Below are 12,500 nucleotides of genomic sequence, written 5' to 3'. Positions count from 1 at the left end.
CTAATGGCTAAGAAGTCTGCCTAGTAAGTAATATAGCCCAGGTTCAAATCCCAGTAAGGGTATGGCTAGCTGATGAGAGCTAAATAGCTTGAAATAGATCTATACTAGTCTCCCTTTATTTATTTATCAGCACAAATAAAAAAACACAAATATAACAAAAAGGCAACAGTAAAAATATTGGGTTTCTGTCGTGATGGACTCTTGTGACGAGCCGATTGACAGATGATGGAAGCAGTTAGCTTCCTCCCATAATTGGGGCTTACCAGGGGTTGTAAAAATCTAATATATATATATATATATATATATTTATCAGCATAAATATAACAAATGTAACAAAAAAAGGCAACAGTAAAAAATATTGGGTTTCTGTCTGGATGGTCTCTTGTGACGAGCCTAATGACAGAGAGTGGAAGTGTGACCTTCCTCCCATACTTGGGCATACCAGGGGTTGTGACTTTAAGTGTATATATATATATATATATATATATATATATATATATATATATATATATATATATATATATATATATATATATACTTAAAGTCACATATATATATATATATATATATATATATATATATATATAGAGAGAGAGAGAGAGAGAGAGAGAGAGAGAGAGAGAGGCTTAATTAATTTTATTCTTGTTTTGCAGCCATTTGTACCAATTGTTCCAAATTTCATAATATCCCGACTCTTCTTTATCTTTTAATTTCAGTGTTAATTTGTCCATCTCTGCACAATCCAAAGGTTTTTTTTTAATCACTAATTCATCCAAGGGGGTATTATTTTGTTTCCAGCATTGGGCAAATGCTATTCTAGCTGTGGTTAGCAGATATGTTAACATGTACTTAATTTTCTTTGTATATTTCCCTTTGATTATTCCCAGCAGAAAGATTTCGGGTTTGCATTTTATCCGTTCTCCTGTAATTTCTTGCACCCATTTCCAAATTTTTGTCCAATACCATCTGTTTAGTGATCATTCAAAGTGGCAGCGGCATTGAAAAAAAAGAGAGACTTAAGTTTTTCCCACTTATGACCGTGGCCGTCACAGCATCTCACGGGAACAAAATTCAGACGCTCGGCAATGGACTCGCACTTACAACGGTCTCAGTGTTCCCCAGGGTCCCCTTTTTAAGACTGGCCGTTCAGTTCCTTTTTTTCAGTGCCGTGGCAGCTTTGAACCGTCCTCGAAAGGGTTTGCTGCGACCGTTGTAAGGGGCGAGGACCGGCTCTCTGCAAAGCTCCGGGGGGGTTGGGGGTTGAACTGGATGACCTCCCGGTGTCCCTCCCCGTTCTATCCTTCGCTGCTTGTTCTTCTTCTCCCGCTCCGCTGCAGAGATTCCCCCCCCCTTTTTGGAGAGGAAAACAGCCTGAAAATGGCTTTTTGAAATCATTTATAAAATCATTTCTAATCATTTATTATATATTCTATATCAGTGTTTCTCCACCTTGGCAACTTGAAGATGTCCGGACTTCAACTCCCAGAATTCCCCAGCCAGCATTCGCTGGCTGGGGAATTCTGGAAGTTGAAGTCCGGACATCTTCAAGTTGCCAAGGTTGAGAAACACTGGTCTATATAATATACTATATAATAATATATAATATATATTTCTAGCCAATACGAAGAGAAGGAAAAAGCTTTTAAGGAGCAGCTCTCTCACCTGGCTTGTATCCTGCCAACCCTCCAGGTAAGGAGGGACCAACTCCCACCCACCCCTCTCGCCCCCCCAAACTTTGCACCAAGATATCCCGGGCATGAAGCCCCCCCCCTCCCCCACCGCCTCTTCCCCTTTTGCAACTCTCTTGATTTCCTTGGTGGCAAACGGCGCCTGTTTTCCGGCTTTAGGTGCACCTGGTGACCTGTTCTGCATTTCTCAGTTCGGCCAACAAAGCCGAATTCCTGGATTTGGGCTACGTAAGTCGGATTTCCCTTCTTCCGGGAGCCTCCGGGAGGGTCAGGGGACATGGGGGGACTTGAACCCAGGGCTTCGAGAGGCTAGAGGGGTGGAGGGATGACATGGTGGTCCCCCTTTGTGATCTTCGGACCAGCAAGGCCGACGGGGGAAGCCCGATTCACTTGAGGACCCTGCGCAACGACGGCGGTGGTTCACTTAACAACGGTGGCCAGAAAGGGCGTAAAACGGGGCAAAACTCACTCAATAAATTTCTCGCTCAGCGACGTAAAGGTCAGGGGTCGGTTGTGGTTGAGTGATTTCTTTTGCTTCCAGCAACTGATGGAGCGCTTGCAAAGGATCGTCAAACAGCCCCATCGGTTGAGGCCCTCGCAAACCAGCAAGGTGAGCGAAACCTGGATACGGCCGATAAACCCCGATAATTGGTTTATTGAGAGGGGAGCTAAGCTAACAGGCCTGTCTGAGCAAAATTCTGGTCCTCCCTCCCTCCCTCCCTTTTTCCTTCCTTCCACTCTCCTTCCTTCTTTCCTTACCTCCCTCCATTTCCTCCTTCCCTTCCTTTTTTCCTTCCTTCTCTTCTCCCTCCATCCATTTCCTCCCTCCTTTCCTTCCTTCCTCACTTTCTTCTTCCTTCCTTCCTTTCCCTTCCTTCCACTCTCCTTCCTCTCTCCTTCCTTCTCTCCTCCCTCCCTTCATTTCCTCCCTCCTTTCCTTCCTTTTCCTTCCATTCCTCACTTTCTTCTTCCTTCCTTCCTTTTCCTTCCTTCCACTCTCCTTCCTCTCTCCTTCCTTCTCTCCTCCCTCCCTCCATTTCCTCCCTCCTTTCCTTCCTTTTCCTTCCATTCCTCACTTTCTTCTTCCTTCCTTCCTTTTCCTTCCTTCCACTCTCCTTCCTTTTTTCCTTCCTCTCCTTCCTTTTTTCCTTTCTTCTCTCCCTCCATTTCCTCCCTCCTTTCCTTCCTTCCTTTTCCTTCCTTCATTCCTCTTTCTTCTTCCTTCCTTCCTGCCTTTTCCTTCCTTCCACTCTCCTTCCTTTTTTCCTTCCTTCTCTCCCTCCCTCCTTTCCTTCCTTCATTTTCCTTCCTTCATTCCTCACTTTCTTCTTCCTTCCTTCCACTCTCCTTCCTTTTTTCCTTCCTTCTCTCCCTCCCTGCATTTCCTCCCTCCATTTCCTCCCTCCTTTCCTTCCTTCATTCCTCACTTTTCCTTCCTTCCTTTTCCTTCCTTCCACTCTCCTTCCTTTTTTCCTTCCTCTCTCCTTACCTCCTTCCCTTCCTGTCTCTCTCTTTCCTCTCTCCTACCTTCCTTTTTTCCTTCCTCTCCTCCCTCCTTTCCTTCCTTTCTTTTCCTTCCTTCCTCACTTTCTTCTTCCTTCCTTCCCTCCTTTTCCTTTTTTTCTTCCCTGCCTCCCTTTCTTCCCCCTTTCTTTCCTCCCTTCCTTTTTTCCTTCCTTCCTTTTCCTCCCTCCCTTACTTCTCTCTTTCTTTCCTTCCTTCCTTTTTTCCTTCCTTTTTTCCTTCTTTCCTTCCTTCCAGATCAACAGCGAATATCGGGCTGAGTTCGCCCACTGCCTGGAGGCCCTGCTGCCCTTGTCCCCACGCCGGTCAGTGGTGGGCGCCACAGGAGCCATCGGTCCCGGCCTGAGCAACAGCAACATGTACGTCGCTCGTTCAGTGGGCACCCTAGAGGTCACTTAGCCCATGGCCACAGCTGGACCTGACTGCATCGCCCCCAGCTTCCTCCTTATTGGCTAGGCAGGCGGCTGAAGGCAGGGCTGGCCAGCAGTGGCAGCCACTCAGGTCCTAGGAAAGAGGATCTAATGTGCCCCCCAACTAGGAAGGCTTAGGTAGCCGCTCTCTCCCACCCTCTCTCTTGCTTGGAGGACTTCAGTCCAGCCAGCTGGTGGGATAATGCAGGACTTCAACTCCCAGAATTCCCCAGCCGTTTACCTGTCCCAGGTACTTGGGAAGGACTCAAGAGGTGGATCCAAAAAAACCCTGCCAACTCCGATCTAAAGTGTCCGATTCGGCAACCGACTGCTAATACAGGCAGCCCTCGACTTACAACAGTTCGTTTAGCGACCGTTTGTTCAAAGTTACAACGGCACTGGAGAAAACTCACTCAAGAGCCGTTTTTCACACTTGCAAACCTCAACATTCAGAGGCTCGGCAACTGGCATGTACTTAGGACGGTTGCCGTGTCCCAGGGCTAGAGACTTGCTGACCAAACTGCCTTTTCATTGGCTTCCCGACTTTCCAAGAAAGGGCTAATAAACTCTGTTTTTCTCTTGGCTTCTAGGATGTCCGGGGGTCCCGGCTCCAAGACCCTCTTAGTGGCCGGCTGTTCGGCGTCGCATGAAAAAATCCCCCTGGACGGATCGCTGGTGAGGAAGGCGACGATGCACCGATACATCAGCACAAAAGTCCTCTTAGCCGAAGGGAGGGAGACGCCGTTTACCGACCACTGCCGGGACTATGAGAATATGTATCGGGTAAGGAGGGCGGGATGGGGAAACCCCCACCCCCACCCCCCGCTTCCGTTCGCCTCCTTCGCTTAACGACCGCCACGAGAACGGTCGCAAAACCAGTCACGACGACTTAACGGTCGTGGTGGCTTACGAGATTCGATTACGGTCGTTAAATTGAGGACTGCTTGTACAAAAAGTGAAGAATAGTGTGGAAATAGTCCTCCATTGACGGCCATTCGTTCAGCGAAGTTGCAACAGCACTGAAAAAGGACTTGTAGCCAGTCCTCGCACTTACGACGGTTGCAACCCCCACCCCACCCCCATGATGACCTGATCCAAATTTCAGGCGTTTGGGGGTGTCACACGATTGCCAATTTGCGGCCTTCCCAGCCGGCTCCCGACCAGCGGAGACGATGCAGGAGGCAGATTTCCTTAACGATCACTGGATTCACTTAACGACAGGAGTGATTTGCTTCACAGCAGTGGCAAAAAAAGTTTGTAGAATTGGGCTCGACTCATTCAGCGACTGGCTTGCTCAGCAATGGAAATTCTTGGTCGTAAGTCGAGGACTGCCTGTAACATATCAGGACAACACGGTTCTAGGCATAGCGACATCCCAAAGAGAGAGCCCCCCCCCCCGGAATGTGGGGGTCTGCTTTTTTCGTTAAATTTGATCTTTGAAATGTTCTGGATGGGAATCTTTTGAAAGGTAGGGTGGGAAGGGGACCTCGGAGGTCATCTAGTCCAACCCGCCACCGAAAAGACGGGTTTTTAGACGATCCCACTCAAGCGGGCTCATCTTGAAATTCCTCCCAGCGATGGGAATATTGAACTTGGGATGCCCGTTTTAAATTTAAATTTAAAATTAAATTAGGACAATTTAGCCAGCCCCCTTCCTCGCCCCTCCCGCGCCCCGCTGTCTCCCGCAGGCGCTCCAGACCGAGATCCAGAGCTTGAAGGACCAAGTGCAGGAACTCCACCGCGACTTGACCAAGCACCACTCCCTCATCAAGGCGGAGGACATGGGCGAAATCCTGCAGAAATCCCTCCAGGTGGACGTCCACATCGCCTCCGAATTCTCGGCGGTGGAAATGAGGCGGACGGAGTTTGAAGAGGTGACCGCTCTCGGCTCTTCGAATTCCCTCCGTGGGAACTCTCGAACTCGCCGCCCTGGCTGAATTCTCTCTCCCTAATCTTTTCCTTCCCCCTTCTTGTGTTGCTGCAGACCTGGGAGGAAACCTACCAGCGGGTGGCCAACGAGCAAGAGATTTACGAAGGTTTTAGGGGGGGAGGTCTTCGGGAAGGGAGGTGTCTCTTGAGCGCGTGCAGAGTTGAATTTCAGGAGGGCAACTCGGCTTCTCTCGCCCAGCCCAGCTCCACGACCTGCTGCAGCTGAGGCAGGAGAACACCTACCTCATGGCCATCGCTAAGCAGATCGGCCCTTACGTCCGATCCATCGCCCGGGTCAAGGAACGGCTGGAGCCCAGGTGAGGAGACCCCCCTCCCCCCTGGGTTTATTGATCGATTAATCAATAAACTTGGCTCCTGAGCCATTGGTGGTGGTCTTCCTGGACTCCAGCCCTCCCTCCTGCTTCCTTTCCTCCTTCTTTCCTTCTCCTTTCCTTCCCTTCCTTCTCTCTACTCTTTCCTTTCCTCCTTCCTTCTCACCTTTCCCTTCCTCCCTTCCTTCTCACTCCTTCCCTTCTTTCCTTCCCTCCTTCCTTCTTTTACCTTCCTTCTCGCTCCTTCTTCTCATCTTTTCCTTCCTTCTTCTTCCCTTCCTTCTCTCTACTCTTTCCTTTCCTTCCTTCTCACTCCTTCCCTTCTCCTTCCTTCTTTTACCTTCCTTCTCGCTCCTTTCCTTTCTTCTCATCTTTTCCTTCCTTCTTCTTCCCTTCCTTCTCTCTACTCTTTCCTTTCCTCCTTCCTTCTCACTCCTTCCCACCTTCCTTCTTTTACCTTCCGTCTCGCTCCTTTCCTTTCTTCTCATCTTTTCCTTCCTTCTTCCCTCTTCCCTTCCTTCTCTCTACTCTTTCCTTTCTTCCTTCCTTCTCACCTTTCCCTTCCTCCCTTCCTTCTCACTCCATCCCTTCTCCTTCCCTCTTTTCTCCTTCCCTCTTTCCTTTTTACCTTCCTTCTCGCTCCTTTCCTTCTCCTTCCCTCCTTCCTTTTACCTTCCTTCTCACTCCTTTCCTTTCTTCTCTCATCTTTTCCTTCCTTCCCTCTTTTCCTTTCCTTCCTTCTTCCCTCTTTCCTTCCCTTTCTTCCTCCTCCTTTCTTCTCGCCCCTTTTCCTTTACTCTCCTTCCCTTTCTTCTTTCCTTCCCTTTTACCTTCCCTCTTTTCTTTTTCCTTCCCTTTCCTCCCTCCTGCATCCATCCATCCCTCCTTTCCTTTTCTTCCTCCTGCATCCATCCTTCCTTTTCTCTCATTTTTCCTTTTTCTTTCATTCTCCCCCCCTCCTCCTTATTCTCCATTAATTCAAGGCTCACTGAGGCCCCCCCTTCAAATGGCCCCCCCTATGCATCCGTTGTGGCAGCAATCTCACACACTCATTTTGGGGGCAACCAGTGTGTGTCTTTGTGACTTCTTGGGGGGGGGCTTCTCCGGCCTGGTGGGAAGCTCCCCTGGGGGTTCACTCGGACAGACCCCCCCCAATCCGCTTCGCAGGTTCCAGGAGTGGAGAGAGAAAACCGGGGATCAGCCGGAGAGCCTGCTCAAAATCTACGAAGACGGACCCCTCCCAGCCGAGTCTCAGCCCAGGTAATCAATCGATCGATCCCAGGGAATCCAGGAATCCTCTCCACGCTTTATCTGAAACGCCCAGGTGGCCCTCGACTTACGAGCCCGAAATTTCCGTTGCTAAGTTGTTGAGTGAGTTTGGCCCCGTTCTTAAAGAGAAACACGGTGGTCGTTCAGTCACACGGTCGTTAAGCGAATCTGTCTTCCCTTGTTGACTTTGCTGGCCAGAAGGTGGAATCACAGGACCCTCCCCCCGGGATTTTGCGACCGTCATAAATACGAGTCAGTTGCCAAGCGCCTGAATTTCAGTCACTAAACGGAGGGTTGTAAGTCAAGGACTATCTGAATTTGGCTTGATTCTTTCCTCGCCTTTTTAATTCCCCCCCCCCCTTCCTTTTCTCTCCGGAACCAAATCGGCAGTCCCGGCACAGAAGCCCAGGCGCTTGGCTCTCCCACCACGGACCTGCAGCTGAAAAGCACCGAGGTCTTCAAAAACAAGACGAAAATGAGGGCAGAGACCCTCTCGGACCCCACAGGAGCCCCAGAAAGTCTAACCAAGGAAGGAGACCAGGAACCCCACCTCCTTCGGCATTGAGGGTGCCACATTTTCCTTTTGTGGAAAAATATCTATCTACCAACCAGCATCTATCATCTCTCTCTCTCTCTCCCTACCAGTATCTGTCTGTCTGTCTGTCTATCCATCCATCCATCCATCCATCCATCTATCTATCATCTATCTACATCATCTATTGATCTATCTATCTATCTACCTACCAGTATCTATCTATCTATCTATCTATCTATCTATATCTATCCATTCGTGTCTCTCTCTCCATCCATCCATCCATGTCTCTCTCTCTCTCCATCCATATCTATCTCTATTTATCTATCTATATTTCTCTATCTATATCTATCCATTTTCTATCTATCTATCATCTATCTACATCATCTATTGATCTATCTACCTACCTACCAGTATCTATCTATCTACCTACCTACCAGTATCTATCTATCTATCTATCTATCTATCTATCTATCTATCTATCTATCTATCCATCCATCCATCCACATCTCTTATCTATTTATCTATCTATCCATCAATCTACCTACCAGTATCTATCATCTATCTACCTACCTACATCTATCTATCATCTATTGATCCATCTACCTACCTACCAGAATCTATCTATCTATCTATCTATCTATCTATCTATCTATCTATCTATCTATCTATCTATCTATCTACATCTACCAGTATCTATCTATCTATCCATCAATCTACCTACCTACCAGTATCTATCTATCTATCTATCTATCTATCTATCTCTCTCTCTCTCTCTCTCTCTCTATCTCTCTATCTATCTATCTATCTAATCTACCTACCTACCTGTGCTTGTTCCGTGAATTCTGGAGGTTTGGCGTCTGAATTGCGTGCATTTTATTTTGCGTGGTGGTGGTGGATGGACGTGCATTAAAGAATCGTGCGTGGCCTTTGAACCCGCAAATTTTACAGAATGGTGCCTCTGCTTTTTTAGCTGCGTTGCCGACCCTCTTCCCAAGCGTGGGGATGAAAAATTAAAATATACAATACAATAGCAGAGTTGGGATCTTGGAGATCTTCTAGTCCAACCCCCTGCCTAGGCAGGAAATACTTCACCACTTCAGACAAATGGCTATCCAACATCTTCTTAAAGACTTCCAGTGTTGGGGCATTCACAACTTCTGGAGGCAACTTCTGTTCCACTGATTAATTGTTCTCACTGTCAGGAAATTCCTCCTCAGTTCTAAGTTGCTTCTCTCCTTGATTAGTTTCCACCCATTGCTTCTTGTTCTACCCTCAGGTGCCTTGGAGAATAGTTTGACTCCCTCGTCTTTGTGGCAACCCCTGAGATATTGGAAGACTGCTATCATGTCTCCCCTAGTCCTTCTTTCTATTAAACTAGACATACCCAGTTCCTGCAACCGTTCTTCATAGGTTTTAGCCTCCAGTCCCCTAATCCTCTTTGTTGCTCTTCTCTGCACTCTTTCTAGAGTCTCAGCATCTTTTCTACATCGTGGCGACCAAAACTGGATGCAAATATTCCAAGTGTGGCCTTCCCAAGGCCTTGTAAAGTGGTATTAAAACACTTCACGAGATCTTGATTCTCTCCCTCTGTTGATGCAGCCTAGAACTGTGTTGGCTTTTTTGGCAGCTGCTGCACGTGGCTGGCTCCTATTTAAATGGTTCTCCACTAGGACTCCAAGATCCCTATGTGATAGAAGTTCTCCGTTCTCTAGTAAACGGTTTGCCGATGGCTAATGGGTGCTGCAACACATTTTGGGTGTGGCAAACTTTTCCTGGCCTTGCTAGACAATTTGCAATTTCGAAAGAGCGTCTTTGCCCTTTAGAAAATCCCCAGCCGATGGGGACACAGCAGGGAAGATCCAGTCTTAAAACGCCTGGCCATCTGCCTGAACCTCTCCGTTCCGCTGCTAAAATTAAATTAGCTTGGTGGTTTTTGGATTAAGGTATTAAGAGATTTCCAAAGGCCAGGCTGAGATCTCCTTTGCGAGAGGAGGTATTTGCTTCTAATTTCCATCTGGCATTTTCCAGTTGCAGGACAAAAAAAATAAAAATAAACACCCCACGTTTTAATTTATTTCACTTTTACCATCCTTGCAACCTGACTGGGGAAAAAAAAAGAGAGAAGAAAAGAAAGGAAAAAAATAAAAAAGTGAAAAGCTAGTATTAGATTTAGTAAACAGAAACAAAACCTTAAAATTGCTTCTTCCTACAAGTCTCCCTGTCACGAAAAAAGGGGGGTTCCAGCCTCCACGGGACGCCCCCACTTTCCCTTCGTTTCAAGGGAGACAAGATGGAGGGTGTCCATAAAACACTCTATTGCAACGGACTTGGTGCTAAAATCGATGGCAAGCGATAATTTTGCTAGCTTCTCGCTAGCCATTTCCTCTCCGGGTGTTATAACCGCCGCGAACAGAATAACCATTAAAAAAAAAAAAAGGTAATAAATTTATCTTTGGTTTGTAACGGGAACAGAAATCAACACACATCGGAAAAGTTTTGAGGAAGAAAAAAAGGACGGTGCGCGTGGGATTTTTTACCAACTTGTGTCAAAGTTAGAAAACAATTTCGCTTCGGCCTTTTACGGAAACGAAGTGTTGAAACGAACAAGTTAATGAAATTAAAACGGAAAAACAAAACAAAACAAGAGGTTTTAGGAACGGCAAGGAATGTCGAAATGATCTGCCGAGAGGAAGGGGGGAGAAGCCAAAATAACGATAATTTTTAAACCAAAAACAAGGAAGCAGGTGTAGAAAGCAATGCGTTAAGATTTGCCATCAAAGTTTTGCATAAGTGATTGGGGGGAGGGAAATAACTTCCAAAACTTCCTTTTTTCTCCCCGCCCCCAATTCTCTTTTTTGAGGGGAGGGGAGACCAAAATTATTGCAGGCTGTTAGAGGGGGGGGGGGGGAAGAGATCTTTATATATATAAAGATCAGGCTTCAAACAGCTGGATGCGAATGTCACAATTTATAAAATTAATTTTATATTATTATTATTTTTTACAAAAGATTTTAAGGCCGGGCTTCATTCAAACAGCATTAAGTGGCTGTAAGAAGGGCAAACGGGAAGATATATATATATATATATATTTAGATTTTCATGATTTTTTTTGAGAGAGGGGAGGGGAGGGAGAAAAATATAGTCTGCGGGAATATTTTTTCCCCCCCCCCGTCAGTCATCTTTTGATTCCTGGCTGGGATTCGAACTCGGGGCGAGACCTAAGCGACAAACGGCATATTTTCTCTTTTTAAAAAAAAGAAAAGAAAAGAAAAAGAAAATTATATGGCTCGCTCAGAGATTTCTAGGCAGCCCTGTAAATTCTCCAACGAAGGCTTTGTTTTTTGTTTTTTGTTTTTAAAAAGGAACCTCTAGAATTTTTTTCAGCCCTCTGCACACGCTCAGAGGAATTTCCCCAGGCTTAGCGAAAACCGGAGGAAGGATGCAGCCCCCCCCCCCCCAACCCCGATGGCAGCGTTAAGTGAAAAGTTGTCTCGGGTCTCAAAGTCCGATTTCGAAGCCCCTGATAAAGGGGAGTCCGGAGGGAACTTTCTTCTTGTAATCTAAATATTCTTCTCCGAAAAAGTGGATCAGGGCCCTTTCTTCCTCTTCCACCCGGTCGCGGAAAAAACGCCAGGACACCAGGGTGTAGCCGATCAGGCAGACGGGATTGCAGAGAAGTACCTGCGAGTGAGGGGGGGGGGGAGAAAAGAGGGGCGGGGGGGAAATGGGTGTTACCTACAATAATTTAGTCTGGATGTCTTTTGAATTTTTCACAGGCTTCTTCTGAGCTTCCCATACAAATAAAGTAATACAAATAAAAGTAATACATACATTACAAATAAAGTAAATTCAAATTCAAATTACCGAGAGCCGGAAGCCAACTCCTGGTCCTGACAAAAAACCCTTTTTGTTAATTTCCTGTGAATTCTGCTCTTTCGCCTCCGGCAAAGAGGGAGGATTTACGGTCACAGACCTCATCTGGCTTGGAGAGCAGCCAGGCTGATATCTGCAAGGAGTTTCCAAACTAATGAAGCGAACTAATTGTCTCCTGCAAACTCCACTCCCCCTTTCGCTCCTCTTTTATTCCCTCTGGGAGGGGCCATTCACTGTCCATCTGTGGCTTTACTCCCAAGTCAACACTTATTCTTTAGCTCTTCCCTTCGTCTGGCAACTCTGTCCATGCGCACACTGGGAACAGGCTCCAGCTGTTCTTCTGCCTCACTGAGGTCTGACTCCGAAGGCAGCTGATAACTGTCGGACGGCCCTGGCCCCCTCTCTGCCTCCGACACAGAGCCCTCCTCAGAGCCTCCCCCAGACTCCAGGACTGGCCCATCTTCCTCCCCAATCCTCCTCACTGTCCGACTCCGCTGTCCGCTGGCCGGTCCAAGGAGTTAAAAGGAAATAAAAATGACAGCAATTGAATAGATGATTATTAAACATCTAACAATTTAGTGTGGATGCCTTTTAACTTTTAACGGGCTTCTTTCAACTGCGCAGGGCCAAAAATATCCAGTGTTTGTGTTTTCCTCCTCCTCCGTTTTTCCTTTTGTCTTATGGAATTCCTTTCTTTTCTTGAAATTTTATTCAGTAGATAAAAAAAAGTAAGACTTTAGAAAGGAGCCCTTAAGAGAAGCGGGAATGGTGGGCGGCTTGTTTTTTTTAATGGACCTTTTGCTCCGTTGAGTAACCTTCCTTCCCGTGGCCGTTAAGCGAATCGCTGCGGTCCTTAGGCTAGTCACAAGGTTGTGACGTGAACCTGGGTCTCCCCCCCGCGGACTTTCCTTCTCGGGTGGTCGCAAAAAGGGGATCACGG

The 12,500-nt window shown here is 46.9% G+C and overlaps 2 protein-coding genes across 2 annotated transcripts in view; one reads left to right on the top strand and one right to left on the bottom strand.

The window, feature by feature from the left end:
* RNF207 (ring finger protein 207) overlaps positions 1 to 7,738 on the top strand; it is an 8,326-nt gene extending 588 nt beyond the window's left edge. The window contains exons 3-12 of the mRNA XM_032231671.1: positions 1,617 to 1,689; positions 1,848 to 1,916; positions 2,230 to 2,298; positions 3,450 to 3,571; positions 4,213 to 4,405; positions 5,311 to 5,496; positions 5,607 to 5,658; positions 5,751 to 5,868; positions 7,051 to 7,143; positions 7,543 to 7,738. Of these exons, the coding sequence (XP_032087562.1) occupies positions 1,617 to 1,689; positions 1,848 to 1,916; positions 2,230 to 2,298; positions 3,450 to 3,571; positions 4,213 to 4,405; positions 5,311 to 5,496; positions 5,607 to 5,658; positions 5,751 to 5,868; positions 7,051 to 7,143; positions 7,543 to 7,717 (1,150 nt within the window). The 3' untranslated portion in view covers positions 7,718 to 7,738. The remainder of the gene's footprint in view (positions 1 to 1,616; positions 1,690 to 1,847; positions 1,917 to 2,229; positions 2,299 to 3,449; positions 3,572 to 4,212; positions 4,406 to 5,310; positions 5,497 to 5,606; positions 5,659 to 5,750; positions 5,869 to 7,050; positions 7,144 to 7,542) is intronic.
* Positions 7,739 to 10,119: 2,381 nt separating this feature from the next.
* The window catches only part of ICMT (isoprenylcysteine carboxyl methyltransferase), a 7,230-nt gene continuing 4,849 nt past the window's right edge, over positions 10,120 to 12,500 (bottom strand). Inside the window, exon 5 of the mRNA XM_032231668.1 lies at positions 10,120 to 11,368. Within this exon, the coding sequence (XP_032087559.1) occupies positions 11,186 to 11,368 (183 nt within the window). The 3' untranslated portion in view covers positions 10,120 to 11,185. The remainder of the gene's footprint in view (positions 11,369 to 12,500) is intronic.

This window comes from Thamnophis elegans, chromosome 15 (genome assembly GCF_009769535.1).
Source record: "Thamnophis elegans isolate rThaEle1 chromosome 15, rThaEle1.pri, whole genome shotgun sequence".
Taxonomy (NCBI): domain Eukaryota; kingdom Metazoa; phylum Chordata; class Lepidosauria; order Squamata; family Colubridae; genus Thamnophis; species Thamnophis elegans.
The sequence above is the reverse complement of the archived record's forward strand: the minus strand, read 5'-3'. Positions and strand labels throughout refer to the sequence as shown.